General features: G+C 50.9%; 1 protein-coding gene across 1 annotated transcript in view; it reads right to left on the bottom strand.

Moving 5' to 3' along the window:
- Nucleotides 1–1219: 1219 nt before the first annotated feature.
- The window catches only part of MFSD10 (major facilitator superfamily domain containing 10), a 37724-nt gene continuing 26435 nt past the window's right edge, over nt 1220–12508 (bottom strand). Inside the window, exons 8-12 of the mRNA XM_015420646.1 lie at nt 11182–11290; nt 9269–9359; nt 5547–5594; nt 4721–4810; nt 1220–2222 (exon numbers count right to left, since the gene is read on the bottom strand). Coding sequence (XP_015276132.1) covers nt 2116–2222; nt 4721–4810; nt 5547–5594; nt 9269–9359; nt 11182–11290 — 445 coding nt within the window. The 3' untranslated portion in view covers nt 1220–2115. The remainder of the gene's footprint in view (nt 2223–4720; nt 4811–5546; nt 5595–9268; nt 9360–11181; nt 11291–12508) is intronic.

Genomic DNA, 12508 nt, shown 5'->3' with positions numbered 1-12508 from the left:
CACTGCCGGGTTACATGGTCTTCCACCAACTAGCTGTGGATGAGGAGTGGCTATTATGCTGCTTATATTTGGGGCTAAAAAGATAGCTTAAGCATTCTTGTTGTCTACTGGCCACCAAGGTTCCCGTTAATGTACGCCACCCTGTGCTGGCCCACAGATTCACCCCCCCCCGCACAGTGCATTTTAGCTCAGCACGGGGGTGCTTCAGGTTGGCCCCACCCCCACAGCCAGGGCCGGTGGGCCTGCCTTATAAAGGGGGCATTGACCTTTGCTGCCCAAGAGGTTCCCTTCCTGTGAGCTGCCTGACCTGCGGCGTCGCCCTCCTGCTGCTCTGCCCTGCTCTATTGGGAGTCAGGAAGATAGAGGTGAGTTGCTAGTTCCCTCGACTTTGTCCCCCTTGCTGGCCTTCCATGGGCCTCCTGGTGCCAACACTGCTGGGTGTGTGTGTGCTGCAGGGACCTTAGGCCTCACCTCCCAGCCAGGGGTGGAGGGAGGGCAAGCTCTGTGCCTGCCCACTTTTCTCCCTCTTGACAACACAACCCAGCGCCCTTCCACGGGCCTCCTGGTGCCAGCACTGTCGGTGTGTGTGCTGCAGGGCCCTCAGGCATCGTGTCCCAGCCAGGGATGGAGGTAGGAGGGGCAGGCTGCACCCACCCACCTTTCCCCTCCTTGCCAATGCAGCCCACCACCCTCCCGTGGGCCTCCTGGTGCCAGCGCTGTCCGGGGCCCCACTTCTCTATTTGCTTTTTTCCCCCCTCTCTCCTTCCTTCCTTCCTTCCTTCCTTCCTTCCTTCCTTCCTTCCTTCCTTCCTTCCTTCCTTCCTTCCTTTTTTCCTCTCTCCCAATCTATTTGCTTTCTTTCCACCTTTCTGTTTCTCTCTTTCTCTGTTTCTTTTCTCTTTCTCTCTTTTAAGTTCATGTTTATATTTTTGTATGCTTGTGAACTGAAATTACGATGTTATATAGACCCACAACTTTAAGGGTAGTAGATCTTTTGGCTGATGAGGCAGAATTTCTGCTCACAAGACGACATGGCTAAGAGGGAACACTGCCGGCCACCTAGTTCCCCAGTGGCCCCCGCCATGAGTTGGCAGAAGTGCTATTGGAAGTGATGCTGGAGACTCCTAGACTGACCGTTCTGGGGGACTTCAAGATCCATGCTGAGGACACCGCACCAGGACCAGCCCAGGATTTGACAGCTTCTTTTGACTGTCTTGGGTCTCTCCCAAATTGTGACTGCCCCAAAACATGAAAGTGGTCATGCCCTGGACTTAATCTTTTGCACTGAGTCTTTGTGGGAAGGTTTGGTTTCAGGGCTGGAGATTCATGCTGGACCATGTTTTGATCACTGCCTACTTAAAAGTGGCTCCAACACCCCACATGAAAGGGGGCCTGGTTAAAATGGTCAACATACCATGGCTGATAAATCCTGATGGATTCCAGAATGCACTGGGGGCTTTTTAGGTTCTCTCACACCCCAAGGTAGTGAGTACCACAAGCATGAAGGCTGCTCGCTGGTCTTTGACTCCCAAGGCTAACAGTGGAACACAGACCTTCGGCAAGCTACCCGGGTCTTTAGTTTAGAACTTGCTTAAGTTCCTGTTGACAATACCTGCAACGATCACTGGCCTTGGCTGATTTGTGCTAGGAAAAACACTTTGGTCCCTCTTTGGTAGGCTCAAAGCGAGAGTGGATGATGCCCTCTGGGAAATTTCACAAAATGGCATTGTGATCACTCGCAGACAACGACAGGGACTGTCGAGCACACTTCCGTTTCACTGAATAATTTTTTTCCTCTTCAACATGAAGCGTTGCTACTCTGCAATGTCACGGCAAGTTGGCAAGATATACAAACACTTTTATGTCAAAGAGCGTAGGCTGTTAAAAGACAGCAACTGAGATTTCTGTTCAGGGTCTCTTCCACTCAGCGCAGCCAAAATTACATCAGTCACACTGAACTCCCCAGTGTCTGCACAGAACTATCTAGAAGTGCCAGGGCCTTTGCAGGTTCCAGAGGAACAGTGGAGGTTGGAGTTGGCTGTAACACCAGAGGAAGCCCCATAAACTGTTTCTTGGCCAGCCGTAGCTCCATTCCTAGGAAAAAGGCAGGGCTGCTTATTCTTTTTTCATTTGCTCCTGAATGCATCCGAGCAGAGCGACGGGAATCAAGAACAAAAAAGCACAGGCAGTGAAACAAACTTCAGCTCCTGCCAGCCAGTACACTGAAAAGGAAGAACAGCATCTAAGAATATTATACACAACTAGGAATAAGGCCTGTTGTGGAAATAAATAAGAGTTCTAGAAAGAGGCTCTGGGAGGCCCAGCCTTGGGCACAAAGCGTCAATTTGTTGTAGCGACCTCAGCAGGGTATAATGACACAGAGTCCACCATTTTCTCCGGAGGAACTGATCTCTGCTACCTGAACAGCAGTTGTAATTTTGAGTGATCTTCAGCCCTCCCCTGGGGATTGGCAACAATGGTTCCCCAGGAGGAGATGGCTGGTTTGGAGGGTGGAGTCTATTGCATTGTACCTATCTGAGGTTCAACCCTTCCTCAAACCCCACCCTCTACAGGCTCCACCCCTCAAATCTCCAGGAATTTCCCAGCCTGGAGTTGGGAACCTACCTTTATTTGCCCCTCTAACTTCAGCTTTCCATCCCTTCCCCCACCTGCAGCCTCTACTGTGCTCTGAAGCCCCGACTGCTATTTCACACTAACTGTCGGGGGGGGGGCATCTCAGAAGGGTATAAGGACACAGTGTCCACCATTTTCTAGGGGAACTGATCTCTCATCTGGAGAGCAGTTGTAATTCTGAGTGATCTCCAGCCCTCACTTGCAGATTGGCAACAATGGTTCCCCAGGAGGAAACATACAGTCTCTCTCTGCAATGGGGACCAAAGCAGCTTTCATCATTCTCCTCTCCCCCTTTCGATTTGCACAACAACCCTGTGAGGTAGGTTAGGCTGCAGGTTTGTGGCTGGTCCAAGCTCACCCACTCAGCTTCCACACAGCAAGAACCTGGGTCTGGCAGACCCTGCTCTGAAGTGCTAACTGCTACGTCGCACTGGCTGTGGTATCGCCTGGTATCACAACTGAACTCCAGACAACAGATATCTCTCTCCCCCTGGAGAAAATAACTGCTTTGGAGGGTAGCCTCTACGGCATTCTGTTCAGCTGAGGCTGCCCCCCCCCACTCTGGCTTCCATAGGCTCTACCATAAAATCTCCAGGAATTTCCCAACCTGGAGCTGGTAACCATAGTCAGGACTGGCCCCAATGAGTTCCCCACAAAAGCCTGAAAAGGGCTTCATTCCTTTGTCTTTTTACTGACAGAACCAAGCTTGGTTGCCTAGCAACGGCCACTGAGGGAAATGATAGTCTCACAGGAGCCAAGCAGGAGATGTGTCTTCGTCAGGATAGACAGCCAATTGGCAGTTATTCTGACAGGGAACAGTGGCTGAGATAGCAGTGGGAAGGGAAGAGGAGCAGACCCAGCACCCAGCCAATGGCACGCGATTACTCTTGAGCGGCGGTTGATGGGCTGGTGGCTGATGGAGTGCACAGCACAGCCAATGGGAGAGCTGGAAATGGCCAATGCGTCAAGAGAATCATATATATAAGAAGATTATAAAAAGTGGGAAGTCACCCCAAGTGGCCTTTCTGATATGCACAATTTGCTTGGAAGGGAACGAGAGGTATCTCTTCCTTACCTGGCCAGGTAACATTTAACCCAATATCTCTTAAGGCAAAGAAAGTCTCATGTGCTCTTGTTCAGCAATGCCAACAGCCTTCCCCATTCCCTGCCCAGAGAGACCTGATCGAAGTGGCCCAGCCACGCTCATTCTAGAGAACACAGGCTGGGTCAGACGGTTTCCCAGGACTGGAGTATTTAAATAGCACAAGGCTCAGAGGGTGGACCCAACCCTCCAGGAGGATCCTTACAGGGTGGTTGTTTTCATGTTAACACCCCAGGCTATATGGAGCTCGAGGGAGGTAGCCGGGGTTCAGAGCTGCCCAGTCGTCTGGAACATGAGCAAGTGCGATAGGAGATTCAGGTCCACAGTCACCCGAAATGCAATTTTTTGACAGAGGTCATTCCCACATTAGAATGCTTCACACATACATATGAATTAGCCCACAGAGGGGTCCATGTTCTGGGCAAAAGCCCAGGATGGGCCCCCAAAATCACTGCTGCCCGCCCCCCAGCAGAGCCTGCCCCACCACTGCCCTCCTGCAGCGTCCAAGCAATTAGCATCCCTTGCCCTGTGTAACATGGGGGGCAAATGCTGGTGGGAACCAGCTACCTGGACAGGGTGGGCGTGAGTGGCCACCACCAAGCTGGCTGACCGACCCCATAAGGAGCGGGCACAACCAGTGGCAGGAGCCTGCTTTTGTCCCCTCCCCCACTGGAGGGGCAGGGCTGTGAGCAACAGGCCCCCCAGTGGGGGGGGCTCTGGACAGCTGCTCCTTTTGCCTACTGGGGGGCACAGCCTCTTTCTGAGCCCCAGCTGCTGCCCACAGCCTCTCCTGGCACAGGTATGTAAAACAGGCCAGTTCCACCATGATGGGGGCATTCCCCATGTTTCACGTCACAGAAAAAACTGTGGGTTTCACTGGTCAATGGTCTCCGTTCCTGTTAACCTGAGGAAGGCTCTGCACTTTGTGACAGAGGAAGCGCCAGAAGACAAGGGCGCCCCCTCACAGGGCCCCTGCGCCATTACCTGCTGCTGACAGGATGGGTCCCATGGCTCTGGCGAGGGCCCCCAAACTCCGTAAGGTGCCCATCATGGTTCCTTTCTGGCTTGCCGGCCCTGCGGGAAGAAGAGCCAGGTGCCACTTTACTTTCTCTCCAGGCCACTTTGTGCCCCTTTTCTCTACACTGTTTTTGGAACCCTCGTGACTGGACAATCATTCCCATCTCTGTGGCTTCTTCAGCCATTTTTCTGTGGCACACCTCCCCCACTCGCTGGGGAAAAGGAGAGAGTCGCTTGCTCTTTCTGCCCTTCTGCTTCAGGAAGGCAGAAGATGGCGTGCGCGGCACCACAGAGGAAAGCGCCATCTTGCGGCACGTTGCCCATATAGGATACACACCGGCAGCCAATTGAGAGATGATTTCTTGGTCCAGACTGCCAATACTTGCAGTTGCCAGCTATGTCCCTGAGTAATAAATTATAAACAACTGTCAGAATCGGATCTCTGAGTGTCATGCCCTCGGCTGGATCATTGGGTCAGACTACATGCACACTGGTGCTCTGATGTACATAGCTTGCCTGCTTGTTAACTGTCTCTGCATGCTTATCTCTGTGTTCTCATCCCTGCTTGTAGTTCCCATCCTTCATGTAACACCTGCTAGCACAGCAATGAACTGCACCTATACCCCCCCCCCCCGAATTATATAAAGGGCAAAAAGGTCCAGGTGGATTGTTTCGATTTCAGATTTTGGGTTTCAACTTTCTTTTTCACTTAAAGGAAAATTTGGAAGCCAGCTGAGTGAGTTTCCTTCCAGACATGCTCTCTGTCCTCACAGGATCTTAAGGAGCCACTTACCGTAGCCCGACACCACTGTGGACAAACATGGAACCACGGCAGCAGCAGCTGGAAGCAAGTGAAGCACAGATTAGAATAAAAAGGGGTTCTGAGGGCATCGTCTGGCAGACTGGACAGCAAAAACAAACATCCACAAGGGGCCAGAGATTCAGCAAAGGCCCTTCTCTGAGACCACGTGTGGCACAAACAGTTGTACAAGTCGTGCACACCCTGGCAGCATAAAGACATCCTCTTTCACATGCCCTGGACCAAGGGGGACACCCAGACCAGTTCTGAGGCAATGTGCATGCGCACACACAGAGCCCAGGAAGAAGACGGGTGACGATTATATTTGCAGTGGGTGTGAACAGCACCTAGACCTAATATAGCAGGAGTGCCAGGAACAAGCACCACCTGTGACAGGGGCTTGCCTCCGAGTGAAGGAGTCCAGCACCGAGCCTTCCGTTCTCGCAAGGACCAGGCAGTCAGCTGGTACAAGACTTGAGCCACGGTGAAAAACAAAGCCCGCGGCCCCGATGCACCGTGTGGAGGAGCCGGTGGACAAAGAGCTCTCTCTGCCTGAGAGCAGGGGTTCTGCCGCCGCCCAGCGTGCCCGCTCCTCCTCCCATCCCCCTGCCCAGGCCCCAGCCGGAGGGACAGGATGACTGCCCGGGGGGGGGGCATCTGGCCTTAGGGTGGGCCCCTCTCCCAGGACTGGTGGGTAGCTCCCCCCCTTTCCTACATGGGGAGAAGAGGGGCTCCCTGCGCCCTCCGTCCCCAGATACTGCTGCACAGAAAGTTATCTAAATGGACATTCATTTTTAAAAATTACTCAGTAATTTATATCCAGCCTTTCTCCCCAATGGGGACCGAAAGTGCCTGACATCATTCTCCTCTCTCCACGTTATTCTCACAATGGCCCTGTGAGGTAGGCGAGGCAGAGAGGGTGTGACTGGCCCAAAGCCACCTGGTGAGGAGCTTCCATGGCATGAGTGGGATTCGAACCTGAGTCTCCCTAGAGCACAGTCCCACACTTTAACCACTGCACCATTCATCTGCCATTCCATAAACAAATCATACAGACATTATTAAGGTCAGTTCACCATCCTAGTCAGACTAATATTCCATTTATTAAACTTATCTAATTTTGTACCATGTAACATACAGGTTAGTTTACTCAACTGTTCCCATTTATTTTGAGTCTCCAACCACTCCTCTTTGTTTGGAGTTATGTTCCTGTCTAGCAAAGACTAATCCTGCAGAAGGTATAGCATCATCATATATTCTAATAGCCAACAGAGGGCGCCGTGCGGATCCTTAGTCTGAGGAAAAGGCAGCTCCGTCTGCCTCAGAACCTGCTTCTATTTGCTTAGTACACTTCCTGTATTTGCACAAAAATCGAAAAAGTAAGGAAATCTCTCCAGGGATGGCTGAATTCCCCCGAAAAGCTTTTGAAATGGCCTCTGCAGCAGGGATCTAACTGTGAGAGAGAGGTTAGAACGTTCTGGGGAATCGCTAGAGGTTTTGAGGTTTGGGGAAGGGAGAGGCCTCGACTGGGTATAATGCCACAGAGTCCACCTTTTAAAACAGTCATTTTCTCCAGGGAGACAGATCTCTGCTGCCTTGAGTTCAGTTGTAAGTCTGGGGGGGGGTTCCTTCAGGCCCCACTTAGAGGTTGCCAAGCCTGGGCCTGCCAGCACTTTAGGGTTGCCAGGTTCCCCCCCTGGCCACCGACAGGGGATTCTGGATAAGGTTGCCAGGTCCAGGCTGGGAAACTCCTGGAGATTTGCGGGAGGAGCCTGGGGAGGACAGGGACCTCAGTGGGGTACAATGTCACAGAGTCCACCCTCCAAAGCATCCATTTTCTCCATGGGAAGTTATCTCTGTAGTCTGGAAATGAGCAGGAATTACAGGGGATCCCCAGGTCCCACCTGGAGGCTGGCATCCCTCGGCAGCACCCTCTGGGTGACTTGATACCACCTGATTTGCATGACTCAAGTAGGCCCAGCTGCTTGCTACTGTTCATCAGCAGCCACCCTATGAAAGCTGGGTTGTTGTGCAGATTAAAAGTAGGAGAGAATAATGTAAGCTGTTTTGGTCCCCACTGTGGAGAAAGACTGTAATTTTTCTAGGTAGAGGCTGTGGGGGAGGGGTGTGGAGATGGAAAGTTGCAGACAGAGAGGCAGATAAAGGTAGGTTGGCTGTTGGGTGGGAAGGAAATTGTGTTGCCAACTCCAGGTTGGGAAATTCCTGGACATTTGTGGGGTGGAGCCTGGGGAGGGTGGGATTGGAGGAGGGAAGGAACTACAGATCAGTATAATGCCATAGCTGGAGGAGAAAAAGAAAGGGGGGGCAGAAGGGAGACAGAGTGTGAGAGAGGTAGAGGGAGACAGGAGGAAGCAAAGGTGTGAGGAACAGGATAACCATTCCGCAAGTTTCTTGCGGGTCTCCACTTGTTTAAAACTAATTTCTTAATATTTTTGGGAAGAAAATCTATGTAATTCCACAAGAAACACACAGATGAAGATAACTCTTTACATATCCCTTGAGAATCAGCTCTAGAAATCATTTCCCAATATTCTTAGGCATCTCCACCACGTGGGTATAAAGTTTGTATCAGCAACTCCACACATCCAACAATCACCTTTAACCCCTTTCTTAGCTAATTCATGAGGCGTTAGATGCCAAAGATAGCACATTTTTATCCTATTCTCTTTAGCAGTGTGATCAACTGAAAATTTAAGATTAAGTATCTAAACTAAAATTCTAAGAAGCAACGGCTGCAACAAGCAGTCAGTGCTTAAAAGTCCTGCTGGCCCTCGTTCAGACATGAAGGGAGCTCCAGGAACCAAGAGGGAGGGCTCCCTACTTGCGGTGACTTCCCTCCGGAGCTCCACAGAGCCATGTGGGGTAACAGCACAAGGCCAAGTCTAGGCTTGGGAAGTGAGGGGGGGGGGGGAGGCCTTAGGCAAGGGGCTGTCCAGTGCCTCCCCCCCAGGTGGGAACCCTGTTGGCAACACACACAAAAGGACAGGACGCAGGCCCGTGGTTGTGGCCCACAGGTCAACTCACGAGTCTCTCAGGCCAAAAATGTCCTTCCGTCCCAGCCAGAAGTGAGATTTTCCATTCAGCATGCTATAACCGTGTTTGTAATCTGCACTCCCCAGAGCTTCCCAGGGAGAGATTATTAGTATGTTGAAGAATTTGCCTCTTGGGGACGGACGGACGGACTTGGAGCCATCCTCGATGTGCGGTCAGAGCCAGCCCTTCTGCTCAGGGGGTGCCCGGAGAACGGGGCCTCCCGTCATGTTGGAGCCCTTCCCACTACCTCAGCGGCTGTTCCCGCCTTCTGACTGGGCAGCAGCTGCCCTCATCCCACTCCCTCCTCCACAGCAGTCATGGCTTTCCGGGAGGAGTCATGTTTATTTTCTATTCAGGAAACCAAGAGGGCTGCTTAATGCGATCCACACATTGTCTCCAGCTCTTGGAAGGTGGAAGGAGACTGGGAAAATCCCATGCTGACTGAGAGAAAGAGACACTAGTGACCTTTCCAGATGTCCCCACTGCAGCTTCCAGGAGTGCTATCAGCATCAGAACAGTCTTTGAGCCAAGGCTTCTTCACTCAGGATTGCAGGAGAAACAGCAGCAACGCGAAGACATCAGCCACACGGATTACTGAACTTGAGAAACCTCTGAACAAATTTCACATGCAGAGCCCCAAAAGATTCATTGGAGGAACTCACCAAAGGAGTACAGCAGCAGTCCTGCGCTCAAGTGGATCATGCCCCCACTCCAGCCAATTAAAAGGAAAGCAGGAACTGACAACAAAATTGCCTGCAAAAGAGAGAGAGAGAGTGAGTTTGTGAAAAGTCTTTGAGTTGTGCAGTAACAGCCCCTCCGTCTCTCTCTCTCGAGCAGCCAAGGGCCAGGCCGTGTCCTCTGGGGCTGTCCTGCTACTGAGAGGAGCTGGGGCTCAGGGCCTGTCACGGTCCCCATCTACTTCTCTGCTTCAGCTGCTTTGGCCAGGTCTGCAAAAGGCAAACTGCAGGTGGGCACCACACAGGGAAGGAAGGGGGGGGTTAACTCTGGAGCAGTGTCACCAGCTGAAATGGCTCTCCTCTCCCACTAATGGGACCTGAAAGGGGGGGGGGGGACCAGTCTTCCCCTGAAAACCAAATAGAGCTGAGCTGGGCTTGCTTGCAAAGCCCCCCCCCCCGGTCATAAGCCTCCCCCAGTAGTTTAAGCCACTATTGGATCACAGTGATTAACCAAAGGCACACCCCACCAAAGTTCACTGTGGAAAAAATGATTCTATTACAGTTACAGTCCACCAACTTACTTCTTCTTTTGTTCCTTTATTTCATGTCATGCAGTGCTGCCACTGCTGCTTCCTAACAACAAACTTCCAAACAACAAACGATGACAGATTTCCTAGATAAGTATTCCGCTTCCCCCAGTGCTTCGTCAGGTTGCTTTTTTATAAAGGTTCCCTTGCTCAAAAGCCAGTCGAATCCGACTCTAGGGTTGCGGTGCTCATCTCCGTTTCAAAGCCAAAGAGCCAGCGCTGTCCGAAGACGTTTCCGTGGTCATGTGGCTGGCATGACTAAACACCAAGGTGCACGGAACACTGTTACCTTCCCACCAAAGTGGTACCTATTAATCTACTTGCAATTTCTTGCTTTTGAACTGCTCGGTTGGCAGGAGCTGGAACTAGAGACGGGAGCTCACCCCGTCTTGCAGCACCCGGGTCTTGAACTCCTGACCTTCCACAGCCTGCAGTTCAGCGTCTTAACCACTTGAGCCACCGCAGCTTTTTTATACATGGAGCCAATTATCTTCACCTCCTACTCTGAGTTAATCTTGTGTTTTCCTTTGGCACCTGACTACCTCTTCAACAACAGCAGGTGTCCCAAGCAATTTCAAAATCAGTAGACCAAAGGAAGATTGGCCAAGGACATATGCACACAACAAACTTGCCAAATCCAAACAAAACAGACCTCCCAGTAAGCACACAACCAAGAAAACAAAACTGGGGCCAATATAGATCCAATAATGTGTATTATTGGATCTATATTGGCCACAACAAACTTGCAGCATGCATTTGCTTCATCCTGGGAATGTTTTGTGTGTGCGTGTGTGCGTGCAACGATTTGATAGTGGAACTGGCTTCACGACCAGAAACAGCCTCTTACATACAAGCCAATGAGTTAGAGCCTGGCTCCTGACAAACATAACCCAATATCTTCTTCATAGTCATAATATATAATATAAGAGAAAAAGATGCAGGGAACCCATTACTTCATTATTGATGGCTGTATGGATATGAAGCCATCTACGCAAGCCCATCCTTTGCAGTCTCTTGTATAGGGAAGTAAAGACGTCAAGAGTTGAACGAAAGAAAAATTGTTTTGAAAATGGTTAAAGTTTCTGTAAAGATAAGAGGGATAAGGAATGGAGGCGTGTGAAGAAATCTGTTGGAACGGGAGCCTCAGTATGGCCCGAGGGCCCCCGATGGAGTCCTGCCGCCTTGCTGAAGCGACACAAGTCCAGGACTGGTCAGTCTTACGGGGGTGGGGTGGGGCGACCCTTGGGGAACAGTGCATAGCTGGACACGAATGGAATAGCTACATTATAAAAAAGAGAAAAAGACACTGACCGTCTTGACAGTCTTGAGTTCATTTCCAGGCTTGATTTGGCGAGTGTAGCCACCCTGGATCAAAGCCATTGTGATCCCAATGAAGAAAAACATCTTCCCTTGCTGCATGCTATGAAAGGTGCCCCCCCCCAAAAAAAAAGAGAGGGAAGGAAGGAAGACAAATTGTTAATTTCATGGTATCTAGAGGACGGTTTTTAAGAGAGCTGAAGGTGGTTTGGAAGAGGCATTGTGTACAGAAGCATTTGTCTCCTACTTACTCTCCCTTCAGAGGCAGGCCATGGGGAGACCACCTCCGTTAGTCTCTTGCCTTCAGAACCCCCATGGAGGGGGGGTGTCAGATGTGACACAATGGTGCTTTACACACAGTCACTTCTGGTTAAAGACATTTTTCAAGTTTTTGAAACAACACCAAAGCCTTCAAAACCTGTTTGTCCAAAGAGGACTGTAGGTACCACGGGGTTGGCTCCAACCAACTTTTCTGTTAGGGAAAAGGGAAGGGTCCCCCTTTGACTACAAAAAGGCCACGCTAGGGATCATAGGTCCCGCACAGGCAAAAGCCCTGCGGGATGGCAGCTGTAGCACGGAAGGGGATTGGACAAGACTGCATGACAAAGCTGGGTGGATCTAACCCCATGAGGCCATACCCATCATGGAGCTGTGACGACCCTGCCTCCAGCCGAGACCCCTTCGACAGTATGGCCCCCCTCTTATTTTGGAATCGGTTGTTTTAAGAGGCACCCCCTTTTAGAGCCTAAATGACAAGGGGACCTGACACTTGGGGAATCGTATAGCCAGGACACTGGAAAATCCCACAGACACGAGAGGAAGGGTGTGCTGGAATTAAAAACTAAGTACTACGCCCCACCCCACCCCACCCTGCCCCGTGACATAGCTTGCTCAAAAACAAAAAAACTTTCAAAGCTAAGTACATCACCAATATCCAGACACACCCTGGAGGTGTCTGGCCAGCCACAAGGCTTGTCTAATACCATCGTATCTCTTGTTCCAAGGAATACTTCATCAAGACAATGTGAACCATTTCCAGCTATAGACAGCTGAGCAACCTTGAAGTATCGCTAATCCAATCCAGCCACTGATAAAGGCAGCCTAACATCTGATCCACCTAGGATGAGCCATCAAGAGGACACTTAAACCCATCATTCATGCCTGGTTCTTTGTCAATATGAATGTCAGCTATTTCCTGCTAATCTTCCTGGCAGATTTTGACAGCGGTTACCTTCAAACTGCCCTGTTAAATTCAAGCTTTATATCTTGGACCAGTCATGTTCCTGGGAGAGCAGGTTCCCATGTCTAGCTATGGGGACCC

Source organism: Gekko japonicus, unplaced genomic scaffold, assembly GCF_001447785.1.
Source record: "Gekko japonicus isolate JY-2015 unplaced genomic scaffold, Gekko_japonicus_V1.1 scaffold1162, whole genome shotgun sequence".
In the NCBI taxonomy this organism is placed as follows: Eukaryota; Metazoa; Chordata; class Lepidosauria; order Squamata; family Gekkonidae; genus Gekko; species Gekko japonicus.
This window is presented reverse-complemented; position numbering and strand designations above follow the sequence as displayed.